Here is a 22,642-nt window from a genome sequence, read left to right as displayed (position 1 = left end):
ATTTTGTTATTTTACCACAGATGTATATGTCGTAGCTTTTGTAAGGTATGAATCCATGCATCAGTAATAAATTTATAATATTTGTATATAAAATCAAACTGTTCTTTTGAGGAAGGTTGCTATTTAGTAGCACTTAACGTATAGACGTTTTACCGTAAAATTTTTGCATTATAGATTTTACAACAGTGTTTTATGAGTACATTAATCAGAGTAATTATTGCTAGCTGCTATACCAAACAGCTTCTATCCCCTCAGTGCCTTAGCACAGTAAGCATTTATTTCTCATGGACACAGTGATTTATAAAAGTCAGGTGACTCTCCTCTAAGTTGTAGTGTAACAATGTATGTTTCTTAAATATTGAGACACCATTATTTCCAAGATGGGACCTTGATGGTTTCTGAGTGAGGGGAAGACAGAACGTAGGTGATTATTTGAGAGGTTCTATGGCTAGTCCTGAAAGTGGTACATGCCTCTTTCATTGGCAAGAACTCTGTCACATGGCATCAAACTAACTACTGGAGTGGGAAAGTAATCTTCCCTTGTGGCCAATAGAGGAATTGGAAGTGGTAAGCAACCTCAGTCTCTGTCTCAAAGACTATGCAAAAACTCACACACATGTTAAGGAATGTTCTTCTCCCTTGGATAAAGTCTCACCTGAGCAGGCATTGTTCAGTTCAAGTCATCTATTGCATTTGCATAAGCCAAAGAATATCCCTTAAAGCCAATACATTGACCAATGCTAAACAAAGGAGGCAGAGAGGTAGTTCTCTATCTGTCAGCCTTTTTTCCCATCTTCTTCCAGCCTGTCCTCCCCTCACCCTACTGTCTATTCAGAGAAGGGGCTCTTTTCCAGCTCTACCATGGACTAGCTTTGACCATTGAGCAAATTTCTTTATTCATTAATCTATTCATTCAAATATTTATTAAGCTTATACCAAATGACAGGCACAATGGGAACCGTACAGACAAAATTCCCTGCCCTCCTGTAGCTTACATTCTAGTGAGAGACGATAGATAAAGACCAACATAAATATATAAGTCAAAAATAAAAGTATACAAGATGGTTGTAAGTGTCATGGAGGAAAAAAAAAAAAAAACATAGGAAAGAAGTTGAGAAATATAGAAGTGGGGGAAGTTTTAAACTAGATTGCTCAGGGAAGGACTTACCAAGATGATGACATTTGAGAAAAGACTGGAAGATTACAAGGGAAAGAGCAATGATGATATCTGAGGAAAAGTCATTCCAGGAAATGAGAACAGCAAGTGGAATCCTGAAATATTTGATAAAAAGGAAATGGAGTAGTGTGACTGAAGCAGAGAGAGCAACAAAATAGCCTGTGAAGTCAGACAAGTAAGTGAGGACCAGCGTTCTGTAGGACCTTTAAGTTTCTATAAGGACGTTGGCTCTTTACTTTGAGTGGGAAACCACTGATGGTATGTGTGTGTGTGTGTGTGCGTGTGTGTGTGTGCATGTGTGTGTGTTTAAGGCAGAGGAGTAACAGGATTTTCCTTATATTTTTATTAAAAAACAAGTCATTCTAGATGTTAGGTTGAGATAGACTGAATGTGCTTCTATGTGGAATCACAGAAACCACATGGGAAATTGTGGAAGTAATGTAGGGAATAGATGCTAGCGGTTCATGTCAAGCTAGAATCAGTGGAAGCAATGAGAAATGTTGAATTCTGAGTATGGTTTGGAGGCAGAGCCCACAGGGTTTGTTAATGAAATTAATAAAGGCTGTAAAGCAGGGAAGCCAAAAATTACTCCAAAGTTATGGCCAACTTGTAGTAATTGAGATGAGGAACACTAGAGAGGAAGTATAGTTTGTGGAGGAAGATCTAGAGCTCAGATTTCATGTGTGAAATTTGAGATACTTTCTAAACACCAAAGCTGAACTCTCCAGTATGGATTTAGTTAGATGAGTCTGGAGTTCATGGAAGGAGAGACCCAGGCTGGAGATACTTAATTTCTTTATGCCTTTTTTTCTTACCTAAAAAAAAAGAGTATAATAATGGCACATATATCATTGAACTGTTGTGTGCCTGACAATAGCAAATCCTCAGTAGGCCAGCCAGAGACTCTTTAGTGAATTGATTTAGTTGAAATGAATCAACAGAGAAATGAATAATAAATTTAATTTAAGTAAACATATTTGATTACATACTTTTATTTTTTCCACAGCCATTCTTAATCTCATCTTTTTTCCAATTTGTTTATTTCAATGTGCTTTCAATGTTCTTTCTTCTTAGACTATACAAACTCCAAGGATATTACTTAATTACGTAGCCATATAATTTCAGGTTAAATTAAATAGTAATCAGAATTTTAGCTAGCATAAGCAGTTGCCATTTTGGCCATTTTAAAAATTAAGCTGCTCTGATGGAGAATAAAAATCGGTGACAAGATATGTTATTTTAGAAGCAAATATAATAATTTCCCCCCAGCTGGCAGTCCTAAGTCCAATTACTCAAATGAAATAATTAATTTGCATTTATAATAATACAAACTGAAGGGAGTCAGTGTTGAATATAAAGAAAATACCAAACTCATTGGTGGATTATTCAACAAACAGTTTTCTCAGGATTGGATTAGCTCTTCATTTTGGAAGAAATGTTCCAATTGCAACTTTATTCTCCCAGATAGAAAACCTGTTCCCTTCAATAATTAGTGATTCATAATCTCACAAGAGGACATACATAAGAACTGGGAATGTTGCTCCAAAGTGGGAACTCCCGAAGCAGATACGGAGGAGGTTTTCATTGTTGGTTCAATGGAGGACAGTATTACTTTGTTCATAAGAGAGAGTATGAAGCTTCTTAATAAAGTCTTTAAAAGGAGCAACTTAGCCTTCCTTAAAGAAATTATGTTTTGTACACAAGAAATTTATACTTTCCCCTTTTAAATTTCATGAACAATATTATTAGAAACAAGTGCATCATTACTAAAATGGCATGGGAAATAATTACCTATGTTATATACAGTATCCTCTATTAATGATATAAGTATGTATATTGTCCATGATATTTGATCTTTGTGAACAAATAACATAATTAGATACTCTAAGGATGAACAAAGAAGTTTGCAACAGCATTCCAGAAAAATGAGAAGAAATAATCCAAAAGAACGTTAGAATGTTTAGAAGATTTCAAAATCTTCCACAAAGTAATTTCAGGACTAGTATAATAGTATAAATTATATGATAGAACTATAATACTTAAAGAAATATGAAAGAAGGGATTATGATTTCACAACAAAAGACATTCAAAATATAAAAGTGTCATGGAATGAAAAGCTAATAAAAGAAAAATGAAAAATGAGCTGAGTATTTGAACTTTTAATTTTTTCATATCGATATTTAATGTAAAGAGTTTTATGAAAAATTATCTATTCCACTACATCTCAAATTTTCATGATGCATTGTCTACTCTAGCACCATGAAGCATATTCTATCTAAACTCTGAACATTGGTTATTACTTATTAAAATTAATACATTGGAAGATTATAATATATTAGTTGTAACTCATTAGCTAACTCATGAAACGAACAGCCAGAATTGGTTGTCAGGCAGAATGTTAATTGCATTTAATAAATGTTAGCTTAACCCTTTGACTGTTGCTAAATGTGCCACGTACACGGATAAGAGCAGTCATACGCTGTGTATGATACGGCATACAGTTCTTAATTTCCCAAGGGCAACATTTCCTATGGAGATTGGCAGGGCAGCTTTTATTCTTCCCAGGGCCTTTTATTAGCACGGCTGCTAGAATTTCTATTCACTTCGTGTCTTGGTGTTTCTACTTTGGGGAGGTGGCAGCGGACAATGGATTAAAGATGGAGAAACCATAAACTGCTCTTCACACCTTGAACATCAGCCTCAATGTGCAATTGAAAACACTCTCTATGTACAATAGTTGGATAAAGCCTGTTGATTTTATTTCAAAGACACTGTGATCAAAAGATAGCAAAGAGATCAATAATGTGCATTTTAGATATAAATAACTGACCTTTTCCTCCCCCAAATTCATTTCGCATAGGTGATACCTGTAGGAGGGCAAGGGTTTTTTCTTCATCTTGAATTAAAACCTGTACTTTTCATTACATTTTAGTCCATTCTAAACATTATTCAAAATTTTTAGATCTTCCACCACCACCAGATCCCCCTCCCGGTCAGGGTTTAAGGCAGCAAATAGGCCCGAGCCAGCATGCTGGTAACGTGGAAAACTCAACAGAGAGAAAAGGAAGCTCTCTGGACAGACAGCAAGCATCCAACTTAGAAGACACAAAGAGCTCTTTGGATTGTCCAGCTAAAACATCCCTAGAGTGGCAGCGACAAACCCAGGAATGGATAAACTCCACAGAACGCCAAGAAGACATACGGAAAGCCCTCCACAAACAAGGTGTTGGACCAGGTGTGTTCTGCACAGTCCCAAGAAAGTGTGGACTTTTACTTTTTTTTTTCTACCAGGTATCTTGGAAATGCCAGTTGTTTAAGGGCATCTGAAATGCGTTTGCTTTGAATCACTAATTGAAGTTGGAATTCCGCAGCAGAGATCACGAGCACATCCCTTAAGGCTGAGTCAGTTCAGTGAGGGGTTGTTCCTCAAGTTTACCTCTGCATAGGGTCTTTGAGCGCAAGAGACCTCCAGGCTTCATCTGCAGTGCTCAAGAGACCATTTGATTTTTTTTGTTTCTTTTGCCTTTTAATGTTTGTATTGAGTCCTTTTAGACCACTAAATTTCATCTTTAGTGTCCATTGAATCTCTGCCTTCAACCGTTTTTTCATTTTGACTGAAGTAACTAGTCATTTTGAGAGGAGAACACGCTTCAGTCAAATAGGTAAATTAATGGAAATAACAACGTTGCATATAAATAGGCAATCACAGAATTCTCATATTAGAAAAGGTTAAACTGGAGCCTGCCCTTGCTCCAACTGATTCAATTTAGTTGATAACACTTCAGTGAGAAATGTTTTTGTTTATAACTCAAACTTCCTGGAAATGTCACAGAATAAGTTTCATGGTTTGTGGTTGGATTTTTTTTGGTAGGGGGATGTTGAGCCACTTATAGAAATGGATTTTCTAGAACATCTCTTCTTATGTCAGGATTCATTGAGTATTAAAACATACACACACACACACACACACACACACACACAATTGAAAAAGTTTCCTTACACATTCTTTTATTCATTCGGACTCAGTCTTTTCTGGATATGTCCTCTACTCATGCATTTTCAATAATTATATTTTGTCACAACTTGGTGCTTAAGGTTTTAGAAGATACAGTTATAAAAAAGCCAAAAGATGATAATATTAGTATCTAGATTTAGTGGAACATTTAGGGTGCTTACACCATTAAGGTTGGGAGAGAAATCACGTGACCCTTGTCATTAAAGACTATCTAAAAAGAGAAATACTAAATTCAGTCAGCATTTTTTTTAGTCATCTAATCGCAGTAATAATAACCCATACCTAGAAAGAAAGAAAATACAGAGAGGTGGAGAGAAAGGGGGGGGGGGGAAAGAAAGAGGAAAGAAAGTAAAAAAAAGAGAGAAAGAAAAAAGTTATTTCAGTGTTATTTAGTAATGCACATCATGAATTATTTTTAGAGAGATGGTACATAAAAAGAATATGAACATTATTTATTAAAATGAATGAGTTTCTCTTTTTCTTTTAAGGAAATACACAGCTTTTCAAATAATGTATTTCTATCCAAAGAAGCAATAGAAATTTAAGAAGCTTAGTTTATTAAACTAATATATACTTATTTATCTAAGTTGATTGAGAAAATGTTGCCATAATTTAAACTAAAACAAAAACCATGTTCCTTCCTTCTTAATGAAAAAAGTAAATTGCAGCCTCTTTGAACCCAGAAATTATTCTCAGAAATGCTTTAGTTAAACAATATGGTTATTGTATGCAAATACCTTTTAAACTGAGTTTAAATTTTGCAAATAATATATAACATTAGATACTTATCCCAAGATCTCTTTTAATTTAATCCTGCCTCAGTTCCTATTGTAGGACATGTTGCTTGCACATAGAAATTCCTTTACTATTTGGGCCTTATTAAACTCTTATTTTTAATTTTACTGAAGAGTGGAATCATAAAATAGCCTAGCTTGAGCTTAGTATTTAAAGTTAAGTTTGTTTTGCCTCCACATTGCTGTTCAACGCAACCTTTTGTGTTTCTTTTTTCAGAGGAGACCTTGGTACCCTACAGCAAGCCCAGTTTCCCATCTCCAGGGGGTCATAGCTCATCAGGAACGGCTTCTTCTAAGGGATCCACTGGACCTAGGAAAGCCGAGGCATTGAGGGGAAGCCACCAGCGCAATGCCAGTGACCTTCTTGACATAGGATATATGGGCTCAAATAGTCAAGGACAGTTTACAGGTGAATTATGTAAGTGCTTTAGGACATTTAAAAGGCTATGATGATTCAGAAGGACGACTGGGTTAATAACGTAAGGGAGAAAAAAGTTTTCCTTGACCCTCTTAGGATCTCTGGCTGGGTCTGAAAACCAAACGGATGAGATAGATTAACAGGAAAAAAGCATACAAATTTTATTGAATTTTTACATGAACATGGAGCCTTCACATGAGAATGAAGACTCAAAGAAGTGCGCAGAGCAGGAAGTTTTTCAATCCTTTAGACAAAGAAACAATAAATGCCTTTAAATTTGGTTAGACAGAGAGGTTTGGGCTAGGGGTAGTACATGGTGAAGAGGTAACTGAGAAGATAAGCATTAGTTTAACAAGGTTTGTTTGTACAGACTTCTCAGCTCCAAATTCCCCATCTCTGGTGACAAGACTATCTTCCTCCTCCTGGTACTACAGGGTGGGTACCTGTCACATAGGAGATTTTATGATCCTTCAGGGAAGGATGAGGTGGGAGAGGTCACAGTGACCTCTCTGTTTCTGCTGTTTTTTTCCAAACTCCCTCGCCTTAAGGTATTCAGTATACCAAGGTACCACACATTTTGGGGTAGCATGTCCTGAACCCCTACAATGACATTGCCACAATAAACAAATTTCAAAATTATAGAAAGCTTGCTTCACTATGAGAAAAAAAATTATGATTTTGAGTAGGTTTGGTTATAATGAAGACCACTGCTATTTACATCAGCCAAATAAACATTTTTCTCTTTCGTTTGAATTATTCTGTGCAAAAATTACATAATTTAGGCAATTAATTTTAATACTTACAAATTAATTAAATATAGTTCTTGTTGTAGTTTTCTTTGCCTTTTCTTTCTTATTTAATAAGGAAATGTTGGCCCTTGGGTAGTTTTAAAGAACCTCCTTGGGAATTCCTCATTCCTTAGCTGCTCTTCATTTATTTATTTTTTTAAATTTAGGCAGTCAACCTTGAAAGGTTGATCTTTGATTTTAGTAAATTTTAATACTTGAATTATAATAGCATATAAATAAATTTCTCTTTTGATAAAGAACTGTCATTGGTAGTTAATATAACTAAACTACTTTCCAAGTATAAAATACTAGAGAAAGGTAGGATGTCACACTATGTCACACACAGTAAAAAACATTGAACTCTTTGTGTTAATTTCATCATGAAAGTTACCAATTTCACTATCCAATGTCAGAATTATACTTGCTGAATATTTTCAACTGCTTCCATGAATTCAGTTTATCTGAAGGAATAGCCCTGAATTCCAATCTTGTCAACTTTTACTGGTTATGTGAGAAGAGAAAGTAAACTACCTTCTTAACTTCTCTACCTCCTTATCTAAAAAATTGTATTACTCTTATGCTCACATCACAGACTGGGGGATGCCATGAGATAATGAAAGTGAAAGTACTTGCAAAACTGTAAATTTCTTTATTAATGGAAGTTATCATTACTGTTGTCTATTAATAATCTGATTAAGATATGCTTATAATTTTTCATTTGATTCAGGACTACTGGATTTTTCTTTAACTATTATATTGGAGTAATTATAGACTCATAAGAAGTGCAAAAATGATCTACTCGGATTTTGTCTCCAAATTTTACAGTGTTTTTTTTCTTTCACTTTCCATAAGTATAATTTTTTAAATTCACAACCTCACAAAATCCAAGATGTTATCTTCATCTATTATCTGTTTGCTTTGCTTTTTGTTCTGCTGATCAAGATAAAGAATACTTACTTTAAACGCAAACTTATTTCTGATTTTTTTTAAATCTCTTTATAGAGTAACTAAGAGGAGACATGCAAAGCTGCTCTGAAGGACCATCAGGTCTGAACTCATGGAAGTGATGACACTAAACAGTGCAATGAACAATTTCTATTTATGTACTATTAACAGAACTGTAAATGCAATGTAAAGACACACAGCCACGCATATCCCACAGATATTTTACTTGTGTTCTTCTCTTAAGTACACCACCCACCTTAACTCTTTCTTGTCAGGAGTATATAAAAAAAGAAAGAAAACAAAGCTCGTCCTCCAGGAAGAAAAGGATTTTCCTCTGTATATAATTTCTTTCGTGCATTGCTATGCAAGCTCACACTTTTTAGCTCTGTTCATATTATTGTCTGTTCTTATTGGTCTGTTGTACTATATGTGAATTAATAGGCTGTGGTGCCATATATTAACTTTTAATTGTGTAACTTTTATGTTTAAATTTTGCACTGCAATTTTATTTGGTGATAAGCACAAATCTCTACTCCTCGTGACATGAAGAAAAAGACTGAATGTGGAGGGAGTTTCTGTACTGTAAGCTAGGTTGGATAATGCTGGTTGTAACCAATCACATTAGGGGGTTTTCAGTTGGGGTGTAGAAATAGGAAAGATGCAAAGGAACAGTGGTGTTGGCGAAGTCTTCTTGGAACATCAGGGACTGAGTCAATAAAAAACAAGCAGAAAGGTGGCTTTTACTATTGACAAAAGCAGGGGTCAAAAGAAGGAAGTTGAAGTCTTAAGACTGAATAGGCATTAAAATATACAGGTAGCAATGATGTACTAAACTTGCTTAAAAAAAAGAAATTAAAGTTATATTTAGAATCAACTTTACCTGTCATTGTAATTGACCCATCTGAGAACTACAACAAGCAAAAGGAAATTCAGGTGTTTCACAAGAGCTGTATTTATATTACAGTTTTTTTTAAAAAAGCATTTTCTGAATTACCATAACTCATCTCTCCAACCCATTAAGTCAGAATATAATATGAAGTTCCCCAAGGAAACAAACAAAATGAACTCTAGAGTATCTAGCAAATAGTTAAAGAGGCAATTTATTATTAGGACATACTCGAGCTGCTTCCAAATACAAAAACTCTATTGCAGTATCTTGTTTCATCTTTCTAACACATGTACAGTACACACTAGAGGATAGAGCTGCATCACTTAAATTCATGATTTTTTAAAAATAATGCAGTCTATATACAATTTTGTGTTTTATTTGATTAAGAAGTGAAGTTATGCCACCAAATATATAGCCAAATTGTAAGTGCTTAAAAAGCAGTGCTCAGAGTATGTTCAGTTCACAGTAAGTAGAGTTATTGGAATAAATATGTTATGGTACATTCTCAAAAATTGGCTACCAACTAAAATATGTTTGACCCATTTTGAATGAGTAAATCGAAAAGAAAAATTTTAAAGAAGAAAAATGCATGTTTATACACTTTTTAAATAAACCAAACCTCATAAGTGGACATTAATAACAGTGTCCTGCCTCATTTGTTTACACGACTTTGAGAACAAGAAGTTCCTGAACATCAGTCAGGTATCGTCCAAATGAATATGACTTTGAAATATATGTTAGCTACTGTACATGTATAGTCAATCAGTCAAGTAGAAGAGAACTTTCCTGAATTTCCCAATCTTTCCTGAAATTCCCACTTGTGACATTTTTCCATGTGCTGCCTACACAATTGTAAATTCTACTTCTAGTTATACTTTCTCATGTTTTTCCTATGATGTGTTCAGTAGTTGGTACTATGAAAAATATTCAATGTAATGATTAGGATCGGTTCTAAAATATGGGGCCAGTTTGAATGACAGTTCATACTCCGTGCATTATTGGCTCAGTCACCAATTGTGTGTCATATTGTTATAGCAAAGGAAGGACATAGTTCAATGTTTCCATCTTTTTTATTCCCCGAGACTGCATCAACACAGGCAAGAGTAGAGGAACATAATGTTCTTTATGGGACCAACATCTGCTTGGTCCCATGTAGTTCATTTCTTCATAGAAGAGAAAAAAAATTCTGAGACCCACTTACTAATCCCTTTATCAACTTTCCACCATCAGTGCCTGAATTTTAATGCAGTTTGATTTCTCTGGGACAGAGAGACTGGGGAAGATGAGAAGTGTCTGTGAAGAATGAATACATACTTATTCACAGCTCTAAGATGTGAGGAATTTAATTCTTTATTTATGCAGTTCCCTACTTCACCTCTTTCTATTTAAAACAAAGTTTTGTTTGTTTTTCTTTCCTCTTTATGCTCCTCTATAACCCAGTTTAGCCTAAAACTTTAATTCATTATGCATATTACACATAAACTTTTACCCCTGGTAACTGGCAGGTGTATGTGACTAATAAACTAAGATTTCAAAAGCAGAGTATGTGTATGCAGGTGGCTTCTGGAGTAATGCAGGGCAGAGCATCGTACCTTCCTGATTGTCTTCAGTGCATAAAAATTAACTGTTTTGATTAGATTATATCAGGCTTTATGGTTACTTGGAATGTTCTTTTACAATAGTTCACATCCTCTGTTAAGTCTAGTTTTAAATTAATTGATTTCAGTCTAATACTGCACCCAAAATATCCTCCTCCGTAGATATAAAGCAAGAAAAAATACCGTGGCAATTCACACTACCAAAAGTCAAAAGACTTTGTCAACTTGCTATATGTAAAAAACTTCCAATAAGGATAAGTCAGAGTATCATGAGAGCTACCGTGAATTTTTTTCATTTTTGAAGCCAGTTAAATGAATGTGGAAATTCACAGAGCTCACGCTTGTGCAGGTCTAAACAGAAGCCTGCATAAACTGTCAGGAGGAAGCCTGGGTGGGAGAGAACATAGTCTTATCTTGCACTCACTGGCAGCGCTGCTATGCAGTCACGCCCAACACAAGCACAGCTCCATTCTTAACATGCAAGGTCTGCACTGGGGCCATGGCCGAATCAGTGCTCCAACTCAGATGTGCCTCAGTGTATGCAGGCAGAGTCGCCCTACCCCTTCTCCAAATCTTCCCCGTGCTGTATTTAAAGTAAGGTGGGAGAGTACGGGGGCATGAAAACAATTGATTTCTTCACAGGATTTGAATCCAGTTCAAAGGAGAATATAGGAAAATCCAGACCAGCATTTAAGATATCCTGTAACCAAAGGGAAGTAAAAGCATTGCAAGTTGACTTTCTCTGTAACAAAACATTAAATGGTGTTCTATGTCATAGTCTAATGCTCTTGCTATTTAAATATACCTTCAATGGGATTTGAGTTGAAAGTTTGTATGAGTTTAATAGAACACCTCCAAATTTCTATTCAACAAAGTTATGTAATTGTCCATTGACAGCATAATTATAATACCAATGAGCTCTTAACTGTGGTTTCTCCAATGGAAAGTGATTGTGTGTCAGTATTAAAGATATGCAGAACCGTAACATTCACTGATTTGTTCATCTGCTTCTGTATATTGTATTTATAGAATTACATGACAAGAATTGGTGTAAAGCAACATGTCTTTCCACATTATCTTAGAGGTGAAGTTACTTTTATTTTGCTTCTCTGCGATATGTACTTCAAATGAAACACCATAACTTTTACTAATGAAGTTCAATTTTTTCTTATCTCATAATTTTCAAAAGCATTTATTGTGACTTTAAAGTGTTGCAAGATAAGGGATTTTGTGGCCGTGGGTAGACTTTTTATACTTTGTTTTATAGATGTACTTTTCTTTTAACTGTAGTTTGTTTAAGTCACCAAACAGTGTCCAAAATCTTAATGTGTTTCATTTGATGTTGTTAGATCGGAAAAGAAATTGGCATAAAATTGATTAATAGTATTGTCAAAGAATTGTGTATTGTGTACTCACTGGGAAAAAAATAAAATATATACACATTTCAAATCTGTAAAAAAGCCATTTATGTAAAACAGACTTGCTTGTAGACAAATCAAAAACAGACCATTTTGTCACTTTCAGAACTCTACATTAATATTTTGTGGCCAAATGCATAATCTCATTTTCTCATTTGGTTATGGGTTGGTGGTGATTAATAGAAATTGGTGTTGACTTAGAGTAGTGACTAAAAGTCACTGATAAAATGTTAAAAGCGTTTGAAATTACAGATCCCACTCTATCAGCACTACTTTACAGATCTGATCTTCCCCATCCCACAAAGGCCTTCAGATAGATAGAATACAAACTTCTTGGCTCATTCGTTTTCACTAAGTACAATTACAGGTTCAGATGCTCTGTAAAAATAAAAAGAATTTTTGAGTTCTTTAAATTAATAATCATAGTAACAGGAAAGTGAAAAAAAAGAAACCTTTAACTAAATATTTTAAAAAATACATGGTAAGTGGACAATACATTTCAGAGTTTAATTTACATTTATAATAAGAAAATAAAATAGTATTAAAATAATTACAAATAATGCTGTCTTAATATAATACAATGGCAGTATATAATATATGTGGTTAAAGAAAAAAATATATCAGTTACCAGTATGATAAATGGTAGAGGAATTACAAAACAATCATTGCTCTATTGAGTCTGAGTGTACCATGGAATCTCCTGCAAATGGCGGAAGTGCAAAGTTACCAGAAAGGTTTATTAAAGATACACTATGCTCTATTTTTTTTTCCACTATTCTCTCTTAATTATTGTACATGAGCTAGAGAAAAGATGTATCAATGTTACAAGAAAGCATTTAAACAACAAATAATATTTAATGTCCTCAACTTGTGAAAATGTATTTTACCTCTTTCAAAGAAGCAATCAGGAGAGTTCATGCTAAATTTCACTTTATAGCAGAGATGTGAAATAAAACTGCAGTAACAGAAAACTGTCATAAGAATTCAAAAGAAAAGGCAAGTAGAAAGACTTGCTAAGGGTGGGACGGGGAGGGGCCTGGGATTCCTGGGGTGGGTGGAGAGGTTATATGCCATCTCCAAAAGCTCTCAAAGACTCTTTCACCTTGATGAATTTAGCGTTTTGTTTTGGTCTTCACCCTCAGAAGGAATTTTCTTCAGGCCCAGGGAAGGAATCTGGTACACAAGAGTTGCAAAGTTGTCAAGAATCCAAGTGACAGATGCAAGACACTTGTATGATTGTGCATTTAATTTATAAAGAACTACAAAGGTGACTTCCTTTGCATCTTCTAGTCAACACATTTTCTCCTTCCAGCTGTCAAGCTACAAGAAATATATATATATATATTCAGTTATCTTTGTAATTAATAAAGGAAAGATACTTTTATAATTCAAATACAATGACCTTGGGCTCAGGTCAACCTCCAATTTGCAGGCCCTTGTAACTGCCCTTAGGTCACAGCACCATATCACCCTTTGTCTATAAAATGCCTTGGTGGATACAGCTTCTGGGCAGTAGACAACATTTTTTGGTCAATTTTTAATTTATTTATTTTATTATTTTTATTTTGGGCTGTGTTGGGTCTTCGTTTCTATGCGAGGGCTTTCTCTAGTTGCGGCAAGTGGGGGCCACTCTTCATCACGGTGCGTGGGCCTCTCACTATGGCGGCCTCTGCTGTTGCGGAGCACAGGCTCCAGACGCGCAGGCTCAGTAGTTGTGGCTCACGGGCCTAGTTGCTCCGCGGCATGTGGGATCCTCCCAGACCAGGGCTCGAACCCGTGTCCCCTGCATTGGCAGGCAGATTCTCAACCACTGCGCCACCAGGGAAGCCCTTGGTCAATTTTTAGACAATGTTTTTCTAGAGAACATCTATGAATAATTTGTTTCTGACAAACTAGTGTTTGTTTTAATCGTTGTTTGCTTATGCATTCCTTTTGCAAGCAAGCATTGAGATGTTATGCTAAGAATTAAAGATTCAGAGTAATTAAAACAGAAATGGCTCTTGCCTTCATAAATAGATTAGGATCTTCTGTGAAGTCTGACATTGACCTCTAAAAAGTATCTTTTTTTTAAAAACTTAATTAATTAATTAATTTATTTATTTTTGGCTGTGTTGGGTCTTCGTTTCTGTGCGAGGGCTTTCTCCAGTTGCGGCGAGCGGGGGCCACTCTTCATCGCGGTGCGCGGGCCTCTCACTATCGCGGCCTCTCTTGTTGCGGAGCACAGGCTCCAGACGCGCAGGCTCAGCAGTTGTGGCTCACGGGGCCCGGCTGCTCCGCGGCATGTGGGATCTTCCCAGACCAGGGCTCGAACCCGTGTCCCCTGCATTGGCAGGCAGATTCTCAACCACTGCGCCACCAGGGAAGCCCAAGAAAAGTATGTTTTTGATTAATGTTTTTGAACTAAGGGAAAAGAGGCCTGAAGCAAGACTTTCCAAAAAATTCACAAGCAATAAAATCTGCACTAGTTTCATTAATTTCCCTTCGCCCCATCACATTATCCAATATTCTAGCTTTTCTCAAAACAGTCTATGGAATTTTAATAGGTATATTTAAAATAAAGAAGAAGATAAAGGAGTGAAAATTCTATGGTTGAATATGTTGAGATTTCTTTACTACTTGACTTCTTTTCAAATCTGTTCAAATCTTATCTGACATAAAACCCTTAGTCCTGGAGCATCTTGTTAAGACTAGTACTAGGTGAACCCGCTTTGAGAAATACTCTTCTAGAAGCTGTCATACCTCATTCTGTCCCGAGGCTCTACATTAGTGGCCCCCAAGGCATGCATGCCATGCCTTGTTGTGGTTTTTTAAAGTCATTATTAAGTCATGAGAAAGACACATGTGAATCACAGGTATTCTGTGGAGATAATAGAGAAAAAATATGTAGTGAGAAATTGCATGTATTCTCCCCTTCTTGATAGAGTTTCAAGTACTTAATTGATATCAGTGTTGAGCACTTGATCAACAGGTAAGGTTGCAATATGTTCTTTAGCTTTTCCGTATTTCTTTTGTGTATTGTTAAATCTCCAAATCATTAGGCTAAAACGAAAGCACGAAAATACACTCATTGTCTTCCATCTCCCCTAACTCCCAACTCTTACAAAAGGATAGTTTATTCATTTTTTAAGAGTACTGTCTGATTATTACTAGGTTCTACTTCAAATGGAACATTGCTAAAAATAATAGTGGATCACACAAAATTTACAAGGACAGAACTTATAATTTGTCAATAAGACAATAGAGAACTAAGTTGCAGTGGGATGTGGAAAACAGCTAATTAGTAATGATGAACTTCAGTGTACTCAGAAATGGATAAATATAAAAATATAAAAGAGAAATTGAGGATTACCGTTATATGAACTTTTGCTGGCATTAAGTGTAAAAGAAGATGATATGTTATAAGGGAAATTCAAGTGAAATGGGGGGAGTAGGGACTTAAATGTACTTGATTAATTTTGAATAATGGTAGATGAATGCAATCAATAGATTAAAATGCCTCAACATAGATGATTTGAGAGTAGTTGCTTACGGGTAATGGTTAGTTTAATAAAAAAGATTAAACAGGTAAATGGAAGCAGCCTGGAAAAAAAGACACAAGATGAAAGTGGCAGTCAGCTTTAGAAAAGGGATTAAAACATTTTTCAATAAATGTGCAAGCATTTTTGTGCAAGTAATTATACTCCAAAGATTAAATCCCTGTCTTCATTAATGTTGATGTGCTAATTTTTCTTAGCATTTACCTGGCATTTAAAGTATACTTTAGGTATAGTATAGTATACTATACCTAAAATGTATAAAATACACACTCATAAACATATGACAATAAAGCATAATTTTAAAGAAATATGTGTGTTAAATATCCAATATCATCCAATTCCTATTAAAATCATTTAACTAGTTATTATCATAAAAGTTAAAATTTATAATGATGATAAGAGCTGCTTTTATCATTGACTCTCAAGAGGAAAGATATTTTGGATCTCTTTAATAATATTAAAAATAAAATGAATTATAACACTTAAAATGTATTTTGTAGCCAATAGATGTAGTAGGAGATACACACATATGTATACACACACACATATACATATATAAATGATTTTCAACTCAGTAGAATCTAAGATATGATGAATACACTCATGGAGTATGCAAAAGGGCACCTAACAAAGACTATAGGCATCAAGACAAGTATCCCAGACTGAATAATACTTTAGATAATCTCTGTTTCTCCTGGACAAATTATATAAGCATTTATACTTATATGTATGTATATATACACTCACGTGCATATATGTTTATATATATATGCATTTTTATTTGTGTGTAGTACACATACACTCATTTTTTATATATACATTTATATTTATACATATGTGTACATACATTCATGTACACATAAACTTATGTACATCATGTGCATCCTATATATCATAATATATACGTATATGTGAAGGAATGGATATTTTGTTGTTTGAATAACCAAATGTTTTAGAATGAATAAACAAATGTTGCATACATAGTATTGTGCTTGGCACAATGTCATGGGAGGCTGGCAATGATAAATAATACAATCTCATTATAAACTAGTCGAAAGCAATAGAAGGCATGAACATTATATTACAAGTAGAAAGTGAAGCAAACAGTATAAGACTGAATGTCGCAGAAATCCATTTCAGGAGTTAACAGGTAGGAGAGAACACTGAGGGCTGGTATGGTCAGTGAGACTTCAGTGATAGAACAGATTGGGTTTGGCCTTAAATGGGAAGAATTGATAGAACATAACCTGGTGGAGAGGAAGCAGACACAACGCAGTCTCCAGCCTACAGGAAACTGCAGTCTCATGAGAGAACCAGCGAATTGAACCAACATTTCCAACCAACATCATATGATGGAATCCAAGATATGATAAATATGTGCAGTGTTATAGTGAGGTATGGAAGGTGGGCACCTAACTCAGACTCTAGGGGTCAAGCCAGGCCTTCCAGACCAAATAATGCCCCAGAGAGTCTCTATTCCTCCTAAACAAAGGAGTTAAATGAGGGCTTCACTTTCCCTCTGCAGAAGCACATGCTTCTTTTTCCATTCTGGGGAGGTAAGGACATCTGACCCTCAAAGGGGATTTGTGCTTTTGTAAATGGGAAAATTCAATTCTACCTTTAAATTCTATGTATCCAAATTTACCATTCATGTGATAAGTTTCCAAATAAAGAATGCTATATAAGCCTAAATCTGCAAACTAAATAAGTATCATAAATATAACACAGTGTGAAATATTCCTACTTAGAAAGTGTGCAGTTTCATGTAAACAACAACAGGAAATACCAGGCAGAAGCAGAATGAGACCAATTACGAGGAACACAATCCCAAATGGGGCAGAGCAGCTTTCCACACATGTGCAATTGAATGCAGCAGAGCCAAACCAGACCCCAGGGCTCAAATAGGAACTGCATTAGGGAAAGTTAAGAACAATACACAATGCTGATAAATCTGATACAATAATCTGCCTGAGGACCAACCACAAAAGTAGCACAAACAAATCAAACTATATCCTGGCAAGAACAGATGAATTGAAACAAAGATAATGATGTGCAATAAAACTTTGTAGGGAAAAATGGATCTTGGTCCTCCTGTCTTACCTCCCTCCCATTCTGCCTTCCCCCAGGATCCTAATGAGTGGTTGATTATCTTTTATTAAAGACCAACAACAGAAAAGCTCAGAAACACGAAAAATAATTAGAGCATAAGACTAAGTATGGATAATTATGAAGTGGCAAAATATAATTAATCATCCTTTCCCTGCAAATCTCTTCTAAAGTGGCTCCATAATTTTAAAATGCCCAAGAACTTTTATTTTGTAAAACCCATGCACATTCATGAACACACACATACAAATGGCAAACAAAGCTATTTGCTGACAAAATAAAGTTGCTATGAGATTTAGGGGCAATATTCAGCATACTCTTGAATGTGAGTTTGCTAGATTAGCTTTCCAGGCATAAACTATACCTGCTCAACACTTTATTTGATATCTTTCTCTAGTTATAGCTTGTCCTCAGAGATTTCAAGTTTTCCATGTTTAAATTTAGTGCTGTTAGAAATGATTTTTTTCCCTGAAAATGTGGATATTTATTTTCCCAACCATTTGAGATTTGAGAGAGGGTTTCTTAAAAAATATTGTGAATTATTTTAAAATGTACAACACTGAAACATCATGTCTTATGCCCCATTTGTAACTTCCAGTTTCTGATGCAACACTAAATGGAAAGGCTGCTAAATTGATTTGACTATACTGGCACCCACTGAATTATTTTACCACATTAAGTAAAATAGTATTGTGACTTTTCATGTAAAAGCATTCATTCTATTTGACTAAATACCCTATCTAAGAGCTTAAAGTCTGAACATATTACAAAATAAGCTAGTTAGTAGTGGAAACAGAATAGAGGGCAGCAAAAATGTGTTTAGAAACCACTAGGCACATGCCTGTTGAACAGTTAAGTTTGGGGCTTAAACCCGCTTAAGAGAAGCAAAACATAACACATCATTTTACCTCTTTATGTCAAAGTAAATAACATGAAATTCCTCTAAAGAGACAACCATATTTATTCTTCTAAAACCTCAGGCAAGCAAAAATTTACTAGGAGATTTTTTTTTTTATAAATTGTGGGTAAGCCAGTAGAACTATCTTCAACTGCAACTTTGCAAAAGTCAGAGAACTATTTTTCAAATAGATCATTTTTTAATATAAACCCTTTATGAAAGCTGAGGATTGAAGTCATAGTAAATATTACCTTATCCAAGGCAATTTTATTGGTGGTGTTAAAGTGTAGGCAGTAGACCAATTATTTGTACCTGGAGAGGTCAGTCCACTTAAGCAACATATACTTAGGGAGCAAATAGAGTCAATATTTTCCTGTGAGAAGATCCTTGCATCATCTTAAGCATTTAGCAAATGCCTGAATGCTGCGTTATGTGGAAGAAATTGTCCTTGAGCATAAAACGATTCCTGCATGTGCTCTCGTAAGAGAAACTAAAGAAACTCAGCTATGCTGTGGAACGTACTGCAGTATGTTGAGCACACCAGAAGTCACCCAATATACTTATGAAACAAGCAACTCGTCAAGTAAACCAGTGAATCTTAGATTTTCCGTATAGCTGTTGATGAGTGTGATATACACACTGGTTTTGTTTAGCACTGTCGACAGAAAAGAATAATGCACAACCTAAAAGTTGAGAGTTATGTTTTATTCTGCATTCTTGGGACTTCAAGCCTGCTAGGCAGCATCTGAAATAACCCTAAGAAAACTGCTCCGAAGAGAGAGGGTTGGGGGAAGCCAGAATATATAGGAGTTTCTGCAACAACACCAGGTAGTGAGAACAAAGGGTTACGTTAATAAAAGAAAACCAGAACCTCAAGTTAAGGAATTTAGCGTTTTTCTATGTATGCGAAGATGCAAGAGTCTGGGCTCACTGAAGTCATTCCTTTGATATGCACCTCAGCTATCTGGGGCCAGTATCTTACTGTGCTTTTGAGACAGGCCTGGGACCTGGGACCCTTTGCTTGCACCTGGACAAACGTCTCCTTGAGCAACAAAATAAAAAGAAACTATGAGGGACTAAAAACAACTGTGTACCTGAACAGCTGGGGCAAATTATGGATAACAAGATACAAAAAGACCAAAAACCCAACTGCCACTTCTAAAGAGCTGTGAGCAAAAACAGGGTGTTGGGAGCAAAAGCAGGGTACTGTGCATGTCGCCTGCACTCAACACCACCAGAGGGGTGGGCAAAACACCTAAGCCACCCCTCTGGCCCGACCCCTGCACACACCCCTACCCTCACCCCATATAAGGAACCAGCTCACCCACCCAGGGAGCGAGCAAGGGAAACTATTACTTGTTTTTGCTCCCCCCTGCTGCAGCAGGAGCCCCAGTAAAGCCCTGCCTGAATCTTGTCTGACCTTTTATCAATTTCTATTGATTAAGGAAGGCCAAGAACCCTGGTCGGTAACACTTTCTCAGCCTGAGTCTCCTCAGGGTGCACCGTTGGGGGTGGGATTGGGGGAATTGACTGATAGATGGTGGGCATTCTTTGTTTCCTTCCTGAGTTTCCTCAGGGCTCACCATCCGGGCAGCTGCAATGTGATGGCTGATGACTGACATTCTTTGTTTACTGATATGACAGGCAATATTTTACTTCTCAGTACAATGACTGCTCAGTGGAAGTCATCAGAACAAATTAGGCAACAGGTTTTAATCTTATTAATATTTCAATTCTCATTTTCTTGTTTACAATAATAATGATATGCATTTATTTTTTCCTAATTGTTGATCCAAATTGTGAAGGTTCATATTAAAAACAAAGGGTAAATTTAAAAATATATATCTAATTTTATTTAAAAATTTTCAGTAGAATACCCACTGTGTATTAGTCAATGCTTTTGGGTGCAAGAAACAGGATATTCCCCAAAGGAAGTAGTTTAAAAATACAGACTTAATGTAACTTAACAAGCTGCCAGTGGGTAAGTAGTTCCAGAGTAGTTGCAGCGAATGAGTTGGCAACAAAATAAATGTAATTAGTTTTGGAATAATCTTGCCCAAATCCTACCCACTCTTTCTAATTAAATTTGTTCAAGAGAAAAATTGTATGGAGTTTCAAAGCTTTGTTCAAAATTATTTTTTTTCACTTCAGGATGTGGACAAACAAAGGAGACTTATCTGTGATGTTAATTATCTTGTAAGAAATCATGCTTTATACAGATTCTGAAAAAGTCCAGTGGAAATAGATATATTTCAGATTTATGTGAATCATCAGACATTTTAGAAAAGATGGAGTTAGTAGCTCCCAAATGGGACAGGCAAGGAATAATAATAATAAAATAAAGTATGTAATATGGATAATCTACTGGTTCTCAAAGTATCTTTCCAGTACCCTGGGTGTCCTCAAGACAACTTCAGAGACACTGTGAAGTCAACACTATTTTCATAATAATAGCAAGATGTCACTTGTCTTTTTCACTGGGTTGTTATTTGCAATGATATTGCAAAAGTAGAGATGGATGAAACTGCTACTCCTTCAGCACAAATCAAGTTACTAGCGCCAAAATGTACTAGTAGTCATTGTGTTTTTTACTGTATCCATTGTATTAGCTTCCGAGGGCTACCTTAATAAAGTACCACAGGCTAAGTGGCTTAAAAAACAGAAATTTATTTCCTCACAGCTCTGGAGACTAGACATCCAAGATCAAAGTGTCGGCAGGGTTGGTTTCTTCTGAGGCCTTGGCTTGTAGACAGCTGACTTCTTCTTGTGTCTTGTAGACAGCCGACTTCTTCTTCTGTCTTTATGTGGTCTTTCCTCTGTGTCTCAATAGCCTCTTCTTATAAGGACATGAGTCACAATGAATTAGGGCCCACCCTAATGTGCTCATTTTAACTTAATTACTTCTTTAAAAACCCAGTCTCCAATACAGTCACATTCTGAGATACTGAAGGTTAGAAATTCAACATATGAATTTGAGGGGGACAGAATTCAGCCCATAACATTCACCATCACACATAACTTAAAAAGATAAGAATATCTTGATGAAGCAGTAAAAAGTATTAATTTTATTAAATCTCAACCCTTGAGTAAATGTATTTTTAATATTCTCTGTGGTGAATGGATGGGAAATACCCATAAACACTTCTGCTCCACACCAACATATGAATGCGAGTCCCAGATAAAACATGTGTGAGATTGAACTAGCCACTTTTAAAAAACAGAACATATTTAATTAAAATAAAGACTAACATACATGTGTTAATATATGATATTTGTTTTTCTCTTTCTGGCATACATCACTCTGTACGACAGACTCTAGGTCCATCCATGTCTCTACAAATGACCCAATTTCATTCCTTTTTATGGCTGAGTAATATTCCATTGTATATACGTATGTGGAATCTAGAAAAATGGTACAGATGAACCTATTTGCAGGGCAGGAGTAGAGACTCAGATGTAGAGAATGGCTGTGTGGACATGGGGGTGGCAGGGGGATGAACTGGGAGATTGGAATCGACATATGTGCCCTGCCATGTGTAAAACAGGTAGCTAGTGGGAACATGCTGTATAGTGCAGGGATCTCAGGTCGGTGTTCTGTGGTGACCTAGATGGATGGGATGGGGGGGGTGGGAGAGAGGTCCAAGAGGGAGGGAATATATGTATGCATATAGCTGATTCACTTTGTTGTACAGCAGAAACTAACACAGCATTGTAAAGCAACTATACCCCAATTAAAAAAAAAAGTTTTAAAATATAAAATAAATAAATACTAACGGACAAATAATAGCTATTCAGATGTGAGTATCTGACAGATTTAAAACAAAAACAAAAACAAAGGAAGTGAGCCTGACACCTCAAGCAAAAATACATGAGAGTGTTATTAATGACAAAATTTGAGCTCTCAAACAAAATTAGAATTAGAAAACATACATGTGCCACCATGAACTTGACAACTTTCTAATACTTAAAGGCTTTTCTGGTAAGACTGGTAATAATATTGGCATATATGATTTTTTGATATTATATAACAAAGTAAGCCAACAATTGAAAGATCTGCATA

The 22,642-nt window shown here is 35.7% G+C and overlaps 1 protein-coding gene across 1 annotated transcript in view; it reads left to right on the top strand.

Annotated features, from left to right (window-relative positions):
- Positions 1-8,501, top strand: part of ROBO2 (roundabout guidance receptor 2) — a 562,829-nt gene extending 554,328 nt beyond the window's left edge. Inside the window, exons 25-27 of the mRNA XM_068545712.1 lie at positions 4,140-4,412; positions 6,204-6,395; positions 8,195-8,501. Coding sequence (XP_068401813.1) covers positions 4,140-4,412; positions 6,204-6,395; positions 8,195-8,199 — 470 coding nt within the window. The 3' untranslated portion in view covers positions 8,200-8,501. The remainder of the gene's footprint in view (positions 1-4,139; positions 4,413-6,203; positions 6,396-8,194) is intronic.
- Positions 8,502-22,642: the final 14,141 nt, after the last annotated feature.

Source organism: Eschrichtius robustus, chromosome 6 (genome assembly GCF_028021215.1).
Source record: "Eschrichtius robustus isolate mEscRob2 chromosome 6, mEscRob2.pri, whole genome shotgun sequence".
NCBI classification, from domain to species: Eukaryota; Metazoa; Chordata; class Mammalia; order Artiodactyla; family Eschrichtiidae; genus Eschrichtius; species Eschrichtius robustus.
The sequence above is the reverse complement of the archived record's forward strand: the minus strand, read 5'-3'. Positions and strand labels throughout refer to the sequence as shown.